Here is an 18,782-nt window from a genome sequence, read left to right as displayed (position 1 = left end):
GTACAGTCTCACAAGCCATTTAAAGGCTTTCTCATGTGCATTCCATTTTTCATCATTACAGTTATGTACAAATGTGTACTTTGTGCTGATTTGTATAGTGCATGTATCAATACCTTGTGGTAATGTTGTTTTGATTTGTATGTTATATATGTATGTGTTTTTATCCTTGTTGAGTGATGGAAATAAATGAAATGAAATGAAAAAAAAAATATATATATATGATGGATATTTGAATACAGAAACATTGAAAAGGACAAGCTGCAACTGAGCAAAAAGTTAGATCCAGATTTAAATAGAACCGGATCCTATACAAAGAAGTCTTTTGGATCCATCTTACAGCGGGGGAGTTTGAGATTGCTATAGAGAAGCAGCAAGATTTGCATCGTATATTTGATAAACTCAATTGTCTTGAAATAGTCACAAGCAAATTTACAGGATCAGTTTGTATTGATTGTGTATTTTGTGGAATTATGAATTTCTTTTGTACTTTATGCATGTTTGGCACTTATTCGCATATAGCCTGAAGAAGAAATTCTTGAAGAATATCATATCAGCCAGGATAAATGCAAATAGGACAATTTTGGAGCCGAACTGAATGTCAGCATTATAGGTTCAGAACACAAAGCCAGATAATCATCTCTCGTCCCGATGACATTCAGTGATGAAAGTCACATTAAGAAGCTTGAAACCTCAGATTATTGAAGCTTGCAGTGGCAAAAAAAAAAAATCTGTGTAAAATTATTTTGCTCCCCCCCCCCCCCCTCCCCCCGGCCTTTTAAAGGGCTCGTATAGTTTTCGTTGAGACCTAATTTCAGGTTTCTAACATTTTCTGGTGAGATAATGAGAAACCTCTTATGAAGTATGAAAGAGAATATAATTCTATGAGCAATTCAGCATTTATTTGATGAAAATTGGTGATTTTAATAAAGTGTGGGACCTACACTTTATTACGATCACTTTGTTTTACTTTGTTTTTGGATGTTCCAGTCATTCCAAACCCGATTTTCATCAAATAAACTTTGAATTCCTCTTAAAATGGTATGCTCTGTACTACATCATAAGTGTTTTCTTGGTATCTTGCAAAATGTTAAAAGCCCAATTCTCATCTCCACCAATACTGTACTGTCCCTTTGCTAAAGGTTAAAGGATGTTTTTAGTAGTAGTACATGTACATACAACTGTTTATCACATAAAAAAAGAATTTACACGAGGAGATCTTTTAATAGTACACACATTGCAACAGAGAGAGCTCAAACCTTTTTTTAAAAAAAGGTATAGAATGTACATGTACATACATAAGAATATACAAAGAACAACCTTGCAGTCCAAGTAAGGACCACAGGGGCATATATTTTTCTTTAAAAAGCTTCATTAGTACAGTTTGTTCAATTTTATTTTATATCTGCATTTTCCATGAAAATCGTACATGAATTATGGAACATGTACCTGTACTTAAACAAAAGTGAACATAAATCCACAGTATGATAATCATCATATTCTTTGAAATAATTGAACAAATGCAGTGAAATCAAAGAAATCAATAATACACTAATTTCCAATATGAAAGAAAAAAGGGGAAAAAATGCAAATTAGTCAAGAATCTGCAAAATGATCCTGAAACACTATATTTGAAAGGGTACCATACCTCATCAAACATGTCCGAAGAAATGCATAACGTGTTGTCAGTGAGCAAAAATGGAAACTAAGTAGTTGCGCTGTATACTTTCTGTATTCTGCATCTGAAGAAGTTCACTCTTTTACTCATCCTTTAAGCAGGTCAACTTTTTAGAGAGCTCCTGCATCACTTGAGTCTTCTTGCAATCTTCCTGCCACGCCTAGATTATTGCACAGCTTCACAGTATGATGTAAGCTTGCAGATTGATTTTATATGCATTGAAATCTTGAGCAGATTATACAGGGATGGCCAAGCAGTTGCTTTATAAATAGAGGGCATTAACTGTAGTTTACTTGTAATTGTACATATAATTGAAGGTTTTAAGGAAACAGCTATGAGAATTGATTCAGGAGAATCCAGTTTAAAAGTTGATACAGGTTAGGTGAGAAAAGTTACTTTAGAAGTGGTTAAGATACCACTGAACTATAGAAGAGGTTAAGATACCACTGAACTACAGTTTGGATACAAGACTAGATCGAAGCCTCAATCTCTGATTGTCAATACTGCTATTAAAGACTGCCAATACCTTTGGAGGTGATTTAAGAGAGTATCTCAATGAGCTGTGAATGCTCGCGAATTTGGCAAATCTTACGTTTCGTCAGGGATTGTAAACAGTTGCAATCAAATCTTTTTTTCTTTTTCTTTTTTGGTCACAAACTGTACATCTTGTCGGCAACTTGTTGCAAAGAAAGTTTGAATGAGTTTAGAATTTCTTTGCAACAAGAAAAACTGTGTGACAGTCAAAACTGTTTGCAAATTTGATTGCAACTGTTTTTGAGTTTTATAGCAAATGTTTATGAATTTGATTGCAACTGTTTTTTAGTTTTATTGCAAATGTTTGCGAATTTGATTGCAACTGTTCACGAATTTGATTGCAACTGTTTACGAACCCCCATGAAACCCAAAATTCACATCACAAACATTTGCCACTCAGTGAGAAGCTTCCTTTAAATCTCAGAACTGCTACAAAACTATCCATTATGTCACAGCATAATATAGATAAGAACAATTTTATGCCAACCATATATCACCTTCAGGCTTTTGAAAATAAAAGTCCAAAAATGATGATTAGCTTCATACATTTTTAGCATTCATTTGATGTTGTAAGAAGGAAAGCATGTTATGCGGTGATTGATGACCAGGGGAGGTATTCTGAAATCATTCCTAGGAAGAAATTTCTTCCTAAGTCAGGATTTTTTCCTAAGTGGTATTCTGAAAATCTTCCTAAGTAGACTCAGGAAGAAACTTAGGAAGGGGGCGAGAATATGCAAATTTCTGACTTAGGAAGAAGTTGGTATTCTAGAATGCACTTAGGAAAGAATTTTAGGAAAATATTTAGGAAAGCTCCACCCCTGTCCTAAGTACGTTGTTAAGAATAGCAAACTGCAAGCATCGTGATAGGCGCACTTGTCAGTCATTGCGCGAAATGAGCGTGAGAAAGGAGACATGCCGCGCACTCGTGTATTTTACCCTACATCATAGTAATATGCGATTGTCATTGGTTGGTTCCTTAAATATGATACGGCATTTTGTATTGGCTTAAGAAAGGATGTGGGCGGGGATAAGGATGGCCTAATTTGCATTAAGAAGTGCCTAGGAAGAAATTTCAGAATACCAATTCTGTCTTTCCTAGGCACTTCCTAAGTTTCTGATTTAGGAAGAAACTTAGGAAGAAACTTAGGAAGATTTTCAGAATACCACCCCAAGCCCTTAAATGATGCATCACGCGTTACCCCAGGGTTGTGTAGGTAGCGCCACCTCACGTCCACTCGAGGACAGCCGTAGAGAAATGCATGCACTGTGTGTGCGTGTACTAGTCACTCCGTGATCCCATGCCACTGCATGTTAAACGATGCATGCATGGCACGCTGTGCTAGCAATAGCGTGTGCTTCAGGGCACTGCAGTGTAGTGGCTAGCGCCGCTAGCTGCAGCACCAAAATAATTTCCACCTTTTGGCAACCCAGGGTACAACCTTTAAAAAAAAAAATAATTCAACAAAATGGCTGATTTTCATTTGGTACCCCGGGATACCATTTATGTCATCAAATTACGAAGAGGTGCCAAGGGAGAAACCCTTTTGAATAATACATGTACATCACTTTTCCTGTATCCCACTTTACTGTGAAGAAGATTACATGCTCATTACTTATTCCGACCCCCCCCCCCCAAAAAAAAAAAAAAAAGAATGTGTGGTTAGACAGCACAAAATCAATATCTGCTTTGCGTCTTGAAGACTGAATATGGGTGGATGCAGAAAACAGCAGACACAAAGAGCAAACTGTAAGTCACTCTGATTCTATGCCAATATTTCTGATAATGAAATATATGTTCAAGAATTTGAAATATTTCACACTAATCATCTTTATTGAAAACAAACAAATGCAATTCGTACTTGTAAGATACAAGATAAGTGCGCATTACACATACTTAGCTTCCAACATGAATCTTTTAGAATCTTAAAAAAAAAAGGTCTACTAGTACTTACACAGAGATGTATTGTCCTTGATTTCTATGGAAGATCAAGATCTTGTGAAATGCAGATTATGGGAGCAGAGCCACATGTTTTTCTCTTAAAGGCATTATTTACCGTTTGCAGATAAAACAAAGACCCAGTGTGAAAAAGTTAAACAATATAATCAATGTTAAATATTGTTAGATATACAAAATGTAGTTATAATAAGTTATATTTAAAATTGTTTCTAGACTAAACTGTCTACAGTTATGGTTTAGTGAAATAAAATAGTGATATCTCCTTTATACATTTTAGGCTTTATTGCAAAATTTTTGTATGGTAGGACCATTCGTGATACAACTGATCAACACATATGCATCAAATGTAATAACTCGAACATTATTTAAATCACTGCTCCCAATGGTAAACAGTGCCTAAAGTTACAGTAAAGCGTAGGAATTGATAAAACCTGTACACCTGAGGCACAGAGCACATCCACATATGCTCGGCCCTGTTCATGCCTACCGTATGTATTACATGCATGAAGTGGATGGATATTGTCTTTCACATGTGGATAGGCAAACTATCATTTTGAAAACAAGAAACACATACAATAGTTTTGTTAATTAGATTAACCGGCTGTCCAGGATGGTACAATTTTGAACACTTTCACATGATGCAGCTCTGATTTACACTTTTGCACAAATTTCTGGATGGGATTGACTTTTGTTTTGTATGCTTTATCACTAAGTGAGATTTCATTTTATTCAATATATAAATAAACAAGCACAATATAGCCAACATTATGTTCACATTCAAAATGAATCTTCAGATAGCTCAGCAAGACGGTGGCATCAAAGCCACAAATGGACGTGTGGAATCCTGTTGTTCATCAATAAAGAACTGACAACGCTTTAAATAATTACAGCCAGTTCGAACTCCAACTCTTAAACCTCTTTGGATAAATAATACCCCCTGTTCAGACGCCAGTTTATACCAAAACTCGATAAAGAAAAGACATATAAAAGAATCATCGTATAGCCGACAGACCGTTCAGACGCTAATTTCAACCGTTCAGACGCTAATTTAGACCATTCCGGCAAAATGTCGTATCGATGTGCAGTTTCTCAAGCTGCGCATGCTATTGTTATGCATGGTCATGAGTGACAGGTACAAGGTCACTTTTCTTGCTTGCTCCCATTAAACCCCGCCAAGTTATACCGTTCTATGGTTGTCATACGTTCAGACGTACAATGGACACGATGGAATGCTGATTCATTATCGAGTTCTAGTTCGAATCGATGCTCTGACCGTCATTTCGCTGTACGTCGTTTCATTATATGTGACCATGCACCTCAAAACGAACATAAAGTCGCACACACTCATTTTGCATGAGGACTGAAAATAAATGAAATGGGTCAACCTAGCCGATCTTGACTTTTTCATATTTTCTGAAAGAGCGGGTCTTCTTTTACATTATGCTAAAATTTGGTATCATAAAACGGGCAGGAAAGTGTGTTTTTTAGCAGTTTATATCGAACATTTTTGGTAGAATAGTGTGATTAGGTGTGTCTTTAGAATCCCCTTTTCATTTCAGAAAACCATGTCCGATTTCTTCACTTTCAACTCTAATAACTTTTGAAAAGATACTGCTACTGCTTTGAAAGTTGGCATTAATTATGGACAGAATGTGTTAATGAGGCATGCTTAATTTCAGTTTAATCTGATAATCTCTTCATTGTTGTTACTCTGGTGGTTTACTTCCTGTTTTTTGTCCCATTCATCGCACAGCCAGCACTGTTTGGTAAAGCTTAAGCGCTTGAATAGACACTGTACTTCAGAGCCTCTTTTCTCAGTTCACACTTTTCCTGAGTTCGTGCGTTCTTTCCAATATTTAGATAGGTTAGGAGAGTCCATTTGATTTGAGTTATACATCATTTTAAAGCTTAAAGTCTGCTCTTTCAGAATATGGTCTTAACTAAAAATTCATGTCTGGCGACTTTTTGTTTGTTTTGAGGTGCAGGGTCACATATGTCATTTCGTTAATCACTGTTCAGACGTATAGATTCATCGTATAGCTATACCGTTTTGGCATAGCTATACCATTCTGATGTAATTTTTTTTTTTATGCCTCCACCACGAAGTGGTGCCGGAGGCATTATGTTTTTGGGTTGTCCGTCCGTCCTTCCGTCCGTCCGTAATGAATTTTGTGGATAGGGTAACTATCAAAACCTTTTGAGGTATCCTAATGAAACTTGGCATGTATGTGTATTAGGGGGTGAAGTTGTGCCTATCAACTTTTGGGTGCACATGCTCAAGTTCAAAGGTCAAAAGGTCAAGGTCAAATACGATAAATTTCACTATTTCCACCATATCTATGCAATGCCTGAAGATATTTTCTTGAAACTTAGTGTATGCATGTATTACCCAATTAAGATTCTCTGGTGAAAGTTTGGGTCATGAGGTCAAAGGTCAAAAGGTCAAGTAGAGATATCAAATCTTTACCTTTTTTCTCTGTACCTTTGAAATTGTTAAAGGTATCTTCATGGAACATATACAGTACTGACTGGCAGTGATTATCTAGAGAATTTAGGGTTCATGGGGTCAAAGGTCAAAGGTCAAGGGCAACACTTCAAAATTTTACTATTTCCCTCATGTTTATGCAATGCCAGCAGGATTTTTTTTTTTTACACTTGGTGTATGCATGTATAACCGAATAGAGATTCTCTGGAAAGGGTTTTTTTTTTCGTTTGTTTTTGCCTCAAAGGTCAAAAGGTCAAAGCTCAAGTGAAAGTGCTGAACTAATTTTTTCCTCCATATCTTGGAAGTGGCTCAAGTTATCTTGAAATGGACTACACATTTATGCATGTTCTGCCTGACAGTGATTATCTTATGAATTTTAGGGTCAAAGGCCAGATGAAAATTGTAACAATTTACTATTCAATACAGAAATTGCACTTTTTCTCCATACCTTGAAAATTACTCAATGCATAAATGTATGAATGGATCAAAGTCAAGTTAAAATCCTTAAATCCCAAATACATGCTCTCCTATTCATCCAATTAAACCTAGGTCAAGGAAGGTGAACATTCAACACATTTGTGACAAACTTGTCATTTTAATATCTTGCCAATTTTGTGAAAATGTAATCACACGTTGTCCACATGTACTATCTAGACCTATTAGGAGAATCATGCATTATGGCGGAGGCATACCAGTTGCCATAGCGACATTTCTAGTTTCATCTGAACACCCTGATACTGTGCCAAACTTTGTAAGGACAAAGAAATAGTAGATATTGGAAGAACTCACTGGTCATCATGCAGACCATGACCAGGTGGTGAAAGAACCTCCCCCACTGAGCTCAAGAGGTAGAAAAAGCTCTCAAGGAAATGAGCAATTTGAATAAAGTCTCTTGGGATGGGGGGCATTCCAGGTAAACTTTGGGAGAGCATCAGGAAAATGGGAAAGCATAAGGAAAAGAGGGGATACCTATTCTTTGGAAAGTAATGGTAAGTAGATTGCTGTGGGAAACGGGAAAACGGCCAACAGACTGGGTGTAGAACAATATCTGTTCTACTTCCAAAGAAATGAGATTGCTTTGCTAGCTGCCGCCTTGCCGCCGGAATCTGCATTGCAAATGCTGCATCATATCTTGTTTTCGTGTACATGAAGTGCTGATGAAATCTGATCACACACACGTATAGAAGCATAGCCAAAAAGGCCCAGCCTGATTGGGGTTCAACTCATATAAGATATACACCATATACACAAAATTACATATTTGTCATCTATCCTTCATACCTTGTATGCTACTGAAGACAATTTTCTTGCAAAATAATTGTTGTTCGTATTCTAACTTGAAAAAGCACTCAGGGCCCAGTTTTATGAAGAGTTATAATTGACTATATACACAGTAGTTGATTTCTATCATAAGTCTATGGCAGCTTGTGTGGTAAGGGAATTTGCAATCAATCATATCTTTCGATAAAACAAGACCCTAATCAGTCAAATCTGTATTAGTTCTTAAACAAGAAAAAAAAAAGTCTCATAACAATCTGAAATAATGACAGTCTGGGAGATTCATGAATAATTATTTAGAGACTAAATAGAATAATCCATTTTAAGAAACCTGTCTCCAGCATATGTTGACAGACAAGCTTGAAAGCATTGGAGGTTATTTTCCAGCAATATCTGTATGAGAGTATGCAATATCATGAATAACGTGTGTCAAGCCATATTTTGCTCTTGAAAGCGATTGATGTAATCTCTTTGTAATAGCTGAAAACGTTTCTCAAAAGAAGGATTTATGAAGTAGCTAAATATGCTCGCGATGCAGAATTGCTTGGACTAACCTCTTCTGATGTGCGTAGTGCTTGTTGATCAGCTTGAGTCTCTGATAATGAATTATGCTGTGTAAAAGGTGAAAAACAAGAATTAAGTGTGATTTCACTTGAGTGGGAGACACTGTGGCATAGTGGATAAGACTTTGATATCAGAGGTCCCGAGTTGAATCCTGTCAAATGCCTATGTCCTCAGACAAGATGTTTTTACCCACTATATATATGTCCCTCTTGACCCAGGTGTATAAATGGGTACAGTCTGGCAATGCTGGGGTAGTAATAATGGCAGGGCCCTTTAATAGAGTAGTGGCAACACTGAAGAGGCTGGCCTGGATGAAGCAAACCATATTATTATTCTGATGTTTAAGTTTATAGTCAACTTGAAATAGAGTAAAATCAAATAAACAGAATGGCAAAGGTCTCATAGAAATTAGACCTTAAACAAGATGAAATTTGTGACACGTCATACATGTTTTCAAGAAACTTGTGATGTTCGTAGCATCTTCATTACATTACAGTTGAGGTGAGATGATGATGTGAAGGCCCCATTAATCTCCTGTTGATCTACACACAAATCTTGAAATATCTCTCTGGGGTGAAATCGAGAAGAAAAAAAATGAATGCTTCTCTTCAAAATGTTGTTGTTTTGCAGTAAACCAGCAGTGATGACCAGCATGGACATAGTGTTGAATAGTTCTTAAAAACTACTTAGAAGTATGCAGGGCACCAGACCTGCAGGGGTCCCAGAGTATCATAGGGTCTTCATCAGACACCTTTGTGTTATTAGATAAAGAATAGAAGTTGTTTTTGACAAAAGCAAATGCTAAACGCAACCTGTTTGTGCACCTGTGGGGCCATCCAGGTGTAATGGGAGTCAGGCGTGATCCAATGGGAAATCAAGTTGACACACTGTCTGTGAAGTCCCAAAGTTTTAAAAAGTGTATCTGCACATGGATTTTAATATTGAGGCTTACATCACAAGCGACTGTAGAATAGCTCGCTAGTGTGGTGTACGTATGATCTCCAATGAATCTTAAAATATGAAGGTAATGACAAGGTTGAAAGAATTGTTCATGCTTGCTTGCACCCTCAACAGGTTGGATCATTTTAGTGAGATATTTTGCAGATCCGTGAATCCCAGATATGGCACCTGCACTGAGTTCACAGCACTTTTGCAAGGCTGATCTCTGCTACCCTCATACAAAGACCACCCCCCATCCCCTCTTGAAAAAACTGTATTGCCTACTAGTAGCCACCCAAAATTTGATCTAACCTTATGTGGCTCAACGATGAAATACTTAGGGTCAAGTTTGGAATTACATCACTATAACCTTAAATGCAAATCTTCCAAGCATACCCTCTGCAACTTTCATAACTCTGAAGATAGAGCAAATGCAAGACAATAGTCATGCTCAAACTTGCCGTGAACGCGTGTTAAACAAAGTAATCGCATACTGTCTAGAGATAAAGAGTGCTAATTTACAGTGACAGTTATGGTCTGACAGAGTACTTCACCCCCTTAAAAGAAACAAAAACAAAACAAAACAAAACAAAAAACCCAGCGTGTTAGGGAAGTGGTTGATTATTTTTTTTCTTCGGAGTTTCACGTGATGACATGAAAATTTTGACCTCCCTTTCGAAAAAACCCAAAGCAAAACAGAACTGTATGAACAAGCAGGGCTTTTTGGAATGTTTGGCAGTCAGATCATCCTCAGGGATGTGTGATGAATTAAAGTTGTTCCAAAATGTTGACATGTGTGACAAATCCCTCATGCAGACCAAAGAAGCAGGACCTCAAGCGATGCCCCTAAGGCCCAAAGTACTGACAATGTAAGCATTATGTTAGGAAATGTGCAGATAATAGGCCTTTGAAAGTTGTGTACCGCTGAAACAATTTTGTAAACAACAAAGTACCCAAATGAAAGAAAATTTTGGACACTGTCTAATGAAACCTTGACAATGAAAAGTGGTGACCACTACGTAAAAAAAGAATGCTCTTACAGCACCAAACCACAGAGAAATGTTGTGTCTGGGACTTGATTGGTTAATGCATCTTGTTCCGATCAAGTATAGACCACGCATATGTTGCTGTGTGCAGATATAAATTGAGCAGAAAGATATTAAGTAATTCCTGGCAATTTTCTGAAGTGAAACCTTGAAAAAAGATAAGCAGTAGCCACAACTTTAAACAACAACAACAACAAATAAACAAACAACCCCCTCCCCCAAGAAAAGAGAGAGAGAGAGAGAGAAATACTGTGTAGCACCAAATCAGAGAAATGAGTCAGAGACATGGCTGGTTAATGCATCTTGTCCCATATAGAGAGCAGACGAATGGTGCTGTGTGCAGATATCAGTGTAGCAGAAAGATAAAGTAGTTCTTGACAGTTTGTTTCAGGGGTTGCTCTCTGGCAAAAGTAATGCTGTCCTTCCTGCTCTTTATTTGTTTGTTTGTCTTCATCTGAAACTTCATTACTTGAAACATTATATAAATTCTTATGATGTTTTCAGGATAGGGTTTTTTTTTTTGTTTGTTGTTGTTTTTTGTCAAGCCCACCGGAGGTGAGGGGAGACTAAGGGATCGCCTGCGGCGTCCGTCCGCGTCTGTCCGTAACGCTACGAAAACTTCAATAACTCTTTACTCTGGGCTTCAATTGCAATCAAACTTCGAGGGAAGAGGGGTCATACAAAGTTTCACATTTTATAATATATGAAGGTCACCTCAAGGTCAAGGCTCACAGGCAGGGGTCAATGAACTTTAGGGCCCAATGTTAAGTTTTTATGGCACGTTTCTATTATGGGTCATAACTTTTGATCCATAACTCCATTTGTGATTTAACTTGGATGGTAAATGTCCCTCGGGGAGTGGATGGTCACCACAAGGTCAGTGGTCACAAGCATGGGTCAACAAACTTTTAGAGCCCAATGTTAAGTCTTTATGGTGTGTTTCTATTATGGGTCACCACAAGTTCAAAGGTCACAGACAGGGGTCAACAAACTTGTAGGGCCCAATGTTTAGTTTTTATGGAGCATTTCAATTATGGCTCTTAACTTTTTATCCCTTTGTCCATTTAGGACCAAACTTGGATGGTAAATGTCCCTTGGGGAGTTGAAGGTCACCACTAGGTCAAAGGTCATAGGCAGGTCAATGAATTTCCGGGAATTAGATTAACATTAATTTCTTCTACGCGAATGGGCGAGACACAATTTGGCACTTGCCTTGTTTGAAGATATTAATACCGTCAGACCTGTCTGAAGTGGCTACCCAAGGCACGAAGGGAGATAAATATTGGGGCCATGGTCATTATAGATGGGTGGCCACTAAACACAGTGTGTTTTATGCATTGAACAAGGCCGTTATTTATTGGGTAATTGCTCATTAGTGTGCACACAGCAAGCAAGTTTTTGTCACTAATATTTTGTGCCCCCTTCCCTTCCATCTGAGCATAATTTCTTGTTCTCCTGTTATTTTCTTGATAGGACATTCACCATCTGGCCATTGATAAGGGAGAAATGGCCCTAGCAACAGTTGCCAAGCAAAAAGCAGAAGAAATTGAACTGGAACTACCCTCCACATCTGGGACAGGTATGTCAAACTGCTGTGCTGTTTTAAAATATTCTCGCTCAAGGTTTTGCAATCAGTAAGCATTTAATTTGTTTATGATAATTCTCATGCCTGCACTTATCAGAATGTTGTTTGTATGATGAAATAGGATGGAAAACTTCCATGTATCTTTTTATTATTATTTTTTTTTGTGGTAAGGGAGGGGGAACAACTTGTACATGCATGTTACAATAGCTATGGATACACTTTTTTTTTTTTGGGGGGGGGGGGGGGGGACAATAACACCCTTGAGATCAAAGATCAATGGACTTTGGCTACAAATGCCATTTTTAGTTGATACCTTCAACTTCAGTAATTTGTTTTAAGGATGCACTCTGTAATGCTAATTGGATTCATGTTCTTATGAAATGATAAAAGTATAGGGTCAAACCAAAAGGTCACTGCACCATGGCCAATATTGTAATTGTTCCAGCTGTGCTTTTAGTTCAGAATGTCTAATGCTAATATAATTTGATATTAAGAAGGGAAATGAAGTTGCATCTGCTTTGCAGGTATAACTTGGGTGAAAAACTAAATCCCAAGTTCAAAGGTTATTGAACTTTGCTGAAAATGTCGTTTTGAGCTGAACATGAGCTAGAGATGTCCATTGGTAATATGAGTTGGTAAGGAATCAAATATTGACATAATTACTCACATAAATGCTGACTCTCATTCTCTGTTAAACTGCAAAGTGAAGTGATTTTATTGAGTTTGATTGTCTCTTGTTGGTTGGTAACTGCTGTTCATTTCAATTCAATTCAAATCAACTATTTCCAATATCGCATTATGCCCCAGAGTGCCTGGAAGAATTAGTATTGGATAGAATTTGTGTGGTTGGACTAAGATCTTTTCTTTTCTGTCACTTTCTTGTATTGTTGGAAATGAGATTTTTGTCTGGGTTATTTGATACCATGATTTCTCTTAAAGGGGAAGTCCAGATGGTTGTCATAATTTCACATTGTGTAGTACATACACTCCATGTATAGATTTGTGGAATTTATTGTGGTCCCTAGCAGAGAAGCCTTGAGACATTGTAAAACCCAAAACAGATTACACTCTGAATAAGGATGATGACATAGGAGTCTCATGTATTTCCCAAATGTAGGAATGTAATTCCATTACAATACTGCTTGCTCAACGAATTCACCTGTGTAGAATGTATGCATCCTTTCTTCTTTTTTTTTTCTGCTTCCTCGAGCCCCCACTCATGCATTCTCATGGTGAAACTACCATGTCATTGGCCTTGTTCATTGTGATTTGTTAGAACATTCTTATCCCTCATTCCAATCACTATAAATTTTGAACCTCTATCCCGTATAACCAATTTTTAGTTATTTAAATGTGTGAAAATCAGGTGGAGGTCTCCTTCAAAGTGCAGTCCATTTTCTCAGAATAATGATATCAGCGCAACCACATGCATATTTGAGGAAACCAAGATATCGTCATTTCCACAAGTTTCTCGTTGGCCTGTATTTAAATCTTCATTCAATTTCTACTTGTCATGTGAAAAAAAAAAAAAATACATTGTATTCTTCACATCAAGCGACTTCAGTCTTATGGTTACTTTCTTAGCCCAATAATCTAGCCTTTTGCTTCATGCAAATCATTGACCAATAACACATGTACAAACCTATGGGAGAATTATGATATGATGAGATCATCTCTTTTAATTTGCATAACTGTACTATGAAACTTGAAATTTTCATGGAGTGGAAATTTTTGCGCATTTAGCGCAACATGGAACTTGAGCGAAATTAAAGCACACACGTCTTTTGTTTTCTTATATGTTATACTATTTTATTTTTGGATTCTGCAAAATTAAAAATGAGCGAAAATTTTCTTTCCTGGTTGGGCACAAAAATCACTTCCACGAAAATTTCTTATGTGAGTCTGATGGAGCCACCACCAATCAGTTCCTCTTTGCTCTCTCAAACTCAAAGGGACTGTATAGTATTGGTTGAGGTGAGGATTCAGCCTTTAATTCTTTGAAAGTTACTTAAAGACCACTTGATGAAATGTTAAAGAGCATACAATTCTAAGAGGAATATAAAGTTCATTTGATTAATATCTGTTTTGAAATTGCTTAGGTATCTGAAAACAAAGCAAAACAAAGCAATTCTAATAAAAAGCTATAAATAAACTGTGAATTCCTGTTAGAATTATATGCTCTTTCATATTTCGTAATAGGTTTCTCATCATCTCAAATATTATCATCAAAAAACGTTGGAAACCTGTTGCCCCATCTCAAACGAAACTGTACCATCCCTTTTAACAAAGTAATAAATCTCATGCATATTGTTTATGCAGTTTCAAAGCCTATAGAATGACCATAGGCTACATGTATCTGATGATGTACATGTTTGCAAATTGTAGATGTCAAGATTGGTAGTCATGTGACTTCACAAAAAAGTGTCAGACTTGATTTATTGACTATCTTCTGTTCATTGTGTTTTGCCTTGTTATGCGTGTAGATAATTACGACTCTGAAGATTCGCTCAGTGACGATGTTGTCACGGATGGATCATACTCCAGTCTGGAGGAAAAACGAGAGGGAGGGGGCCGGGGTGCTGCCTCGGTGCTACAAACAGATTACCAGCCTGCTCCTCTTTTGAGCTCAGAGAGTCCCAGAGGCAGATTACCGGCAAGAAATAAGTATGTCAGTTAAACTTTACAGGCTCTCTTGTGGAATAATTCCCCCAGTTGTTTATATTTTAAAAAAGATGAATAAGTAACAGAAAAGGACCCTCTCTCTGAATCGTGTCATACTGAATACTACTGGACATGACGTCAAATATGCCCCTGCTTGTTCAGTCGCTAGTTAGAGGCACATTTTTTACACAAGATCCTTGCTTTTAGGCTACTTTACAAGATTATGAAGGGAAATCCAGCTTTGCAATATTTGGTTGGGTTGTTTTCTTAGATGATTTATGACTTATTTTCTTTTAAATCTGAAATTTGCCTTAAAACAGGTCAATAAAGATGCAGTGGCAATGCTTCTGTGTTTCAGAAGCAAATATACGAAGTGAGAGAAAAAAAAAAAGAATTGGTGACAACTTGTTTACTATTTTGGTCTAAACACAGGGTTTTATGATTAAGAGTAGAGGTCATTTAATTTTCGTTTTTTTTTTTTTTTTTTGGCAGGGGGGGGGGGGGGGGAGATGGATATGCAGTTTAGAATGCCCTTTACATTGAGTCATACATGCATATCTTGCCATCTAATCCCCAAAGAAAGACATTTGGATGCTGGTTTGCTACACCAGCAAATTCAAGTGCTACTGCCAGCAATATGTCTCAAATCTAAACGCCTCTCCTTCTGTTACCTTCATCTTGCTAATTGCAACATTTGCTTATCTGCACTCTTGTTTACGCTCACACACACACACACACACACACACACACACACACTGGCAATATGACTTCACTGCACAGGAGTGCAGAGGACGGACGTGCTGCTACCAGGGTTCGAAAATCGCGGTTGGATGTCGAGGCCTGGCACAGAGCTGAAGAACGTATCGATGAAGCGTATCGTCACGGGTAAGTGCGTCCTCCTAAACGGTCTCGCAGTAAGCATCACCAGAGCAGAAGTAGAGAGTAGAATGTAATTTATCATGCCACTGGAAGCATTATATTTTTTGGTTGTCTATCTGTGTGGCCAGCAAAAAAAATCCCATGGATTTTCTTGGTACCTCACTCAGGTATGATACACAAGGTCAAGATGCACTAATCAAATTTTTGCCATAGTCTTACAAGGTCAGAGATCAAAGGTTACTGAACTTTGGCTAAATGTAACATTCTACAGCAGCTGCTGTAATTTCATCTAGTCGTCTAGAAATGTCCAGTGGTAATATGATATGCCAGGAAAGGTAGAATGAATAAACTATCATTTTTGTGCAAGATAGTGGTTTCAGTCACACATCAAGAGCAGAGGTCACTAAATTTGCACACACACACACACACACACACACACACATACACAAAGTCATTTCACCTTATTATTAGAGCTAGGAATGTCCAGTATTGATGTGCTTAATATGATGAATACGTGTAGTAATGGATGAACAATTACATGAATATGGTGATGGTGTTAAGTCAAAGGTCAATGTACTTTGATTAATTTTTTTTATAATGTTCAAGTAGCCAGGAATGTCCTCTTGCAATGTTTTGTAAGAAGGATAAATATAAATCTGCAATGCATTGCCTGCAATGACAAGACTATAAGGTCAAAGATCAAAGTCAAAAGTTACCGTTTGCAAAAATGTTGTTTTCTGGCCACAAAGTTTGACTACTTTTAGTCCAATATTTGTATTGTCTGGTGTAATGGATACACGGAAATAGGAAGATATTTCCTTTTACAGAGAGGATGAACGGTCAATCCTCTGGTGAAGGTCAAGATCAGTGAGTCTCATCAGGGTGTAAATTTAGGGCCATGTTCTGCTGGCAGACTTAGTGATTGCGTAAGAAGTGGGGGTTTTACTTTTCACAACAGTGCAAGTACCGGTTCAATAGTCTTATATTTTGTTTGCAACATTGTATACCTGAGAGATTTTTTCATTTGCTGTGCATGGTGTATCTTAAAACATTATCTCTTCTTTTTTTGGGGGGGGGGGGGGGGGTGGGTTGCAAGGGTCAAATAGGAATTGTTAGTGGTCTGTATCATCCCTATCATGATCATTTTTTAGTGTTTTTTTTATGCCTCCGTCACTAAGTTTCTGAATGTGAGGCAATGAGGAGATCGTGTCATGCAATTTACTTGTGCAACTGTGACCTATATCATTGTCTTCAAAAGCAGGTCAACTCAAAAGTATTCTATATTTTGAATTTTGTGCCCAATTTTTGAGGAGACTTCTGCTATCACGCCTGTTAGATCCTCCATTATATGTGACTGCCAGGTCAAACCCACAAAAAGTAAGCTGAAATGAATTTTCCCTTTTCTGCATAGTTTAAATGAGTAAGCTCTTAGCTTTGAAATGATATATAACTTGTTAAGATTGGACCATCCATGAGAAAGAGTCAGGAGGTACAATTTCACAGAAAAGGGAGAAATGAGGATCTAACGACTGGGGTCACTCAGGCGTGCTCTGTAGAACTTATCAATGAAAACATGTGACCGGCGACAACGGTTTCAGGCAAAAGTCAGGAATTTTGACAATTTACATTTTCATTGAATCTCATTGCCCATTTCCTAAGCTTTGCATTTATATAAAACGCTTTTTTTCTCCGGCACTGTAAGTGGGCATATAAAGCGAAATGTAATACTCTCTATTTGTTAGCCTGGCAAAATTGTGATAAAACGGGCTTTGAAGATTCGCCTCATGCTCAAAGACAATGTCTGAGCAGCAATGTGAGAATTGATGCTAGAGCTGACAGAGTCACGCTTCCTGTTATTTTGTTTTGTTTTTCAAGCCATGCATGTGTTGCATTGTGCGGTGGTGTTTATAATATTTAAAAAAATGACTACTTAGCTTGGTGCAATTTTGACGTTTAGTAATTAAATATTGGTCATTGCTCCTTTCCTCTCCTCTGCTATCCTTTGAGTCAACCTGCTGTCATATTTACTACAAGCACACAGTTTTGAGAATATTGTAAGTTGTCTTTTTACATGATTATGTAATTCTGCTGCAATTGACAAGTGAGTTACCAATCGAATGTTGCACGATATGTGTGGCAATTTGCGACCCTTATGCGTTCAAACCATGCTCCCCATGTATCTGTTTTTACGTTAGAAGTTAGCGCTGCTGTTCACTTTTTGTTTCACTTCTGTTGTCAAACACAAGGTTAGAAAAGCTTGGCACAAAGCCAAACGAACAGTGTATACTACAGAGCAAGCGTATCTATTGTAGCAACAAAAATGGAGCATGCATGCGTGGACAGAACATTCCCAAAACGCTGCGAGATGTGTCTCCGAAAGCCGCACTATGTCAATGTTGTGAAGCACTAGCCAATCACATGTGAGACGCCGCGCCGTAGCAACACTGGGCATATTGGCGCAGCGTTCGAAAGAAGATTGAAACTGAGTAGTGCGATCCAACATACGGTTTTTAAAATCCCATTTTTGCTAAGAAAAACTTCGTCTTATGCCATGAAATTTAGCGTAGATGTAAACAGCATATCGAAGATTCTATTTCTGACCAAAAAAAAAAAAAATTGACAAAGATAATGGTCAAAATCTTTGTACCCCGCCTAGGAGGGAATTTGCTCTTGCGACTTTTGCCTGAAACCATTGTCGCGGGTCACATATTCTATTTCCCAGTGAAAGCAGTGCCTGTCAAAAAAAGAAACATATATATATATATATATATATGGTAAAAAAAAACAACAAACAAATTTTAAAAAACTGCTTATGTCTCAATATCAGGATTGTTTGAAGCCATCAAATTTTGACAGTAGGTAGAGAAAAGATTACTCTCCCACAGAAGACAAACTTTAAAGATTTGAGACTGTCATGAGAGTGACATATTTGGTTCATTACAGAGAATCCTAATCTGTGACTTTTTGTGGGTTTTGAGCTGGGCAGTCACATTTAAAAAAAAGTATCCCTGGATATGGATCAGGTGCTCAATTTAAATTTGCTCTTTCTGCCCTTATGATGTCTTCAATGAACAAGTTTTTAACTGAATATTTTATGATGGGTTGAAATGCAATTGTAAATCTTCAGTTGAAAACATACCCCCCATGCAGAATATCACATGGATGTAACTAGGGACTTG

The 18,782-nt window shown here is 37.4% G+C and overlaps 1 protein-coding gene across 1 annotated transcript in view; it reads left to right on the top strand.

Moving 5' to 3' along the window:
- LOC139745185 (WD repeat-containing and planar cell polarity effector protein fritz homolog) overlaps window positions 1–18,782 on the top strand; it is a 75,611-nt gene that overhangs the window by 54,456 nt on the left and 2,373 nt on the right. Inside the window, exons 20-22 of the mRNA XM_071655595.1 lie at window positions 11,952–12,057; window positions 14,547–14,727; window positions 15,505–15,609. Coding sequence (XP_071511696.1) covers window positions 11,952–12,057; window positions 14,547–14,727; window positions 15,505–15,609 — 392 coding nt within the window. The remainder of the gene's footprint in view (window positions 1–11,951; window positions 12,058–14,546; window positions 14,728–15,504; window positions 15,610–18,782) is intronic.

The sequence above is a fragment of the Diadema antillarum genome, unplaced genomic scaffold (assembly GCF_040938485.1).
Source record: "Diadema antillarum isolate AM-2024a unplaced genomic scaffold, OU_Dant_1.0 scf00000036, whole genome shotgun sequence".
Classification (NCBI taxonomy): Eukaryota; Metazoa; Echinodermata; class Echinoidea; order Diadematoida; family Diadematidae; genus Diadema; species Diadema antillarum.
Note: the sequence above shows the minus strand (reverse complement) of the source record. Positions and strands in the feature narration are given on the sequence as shown.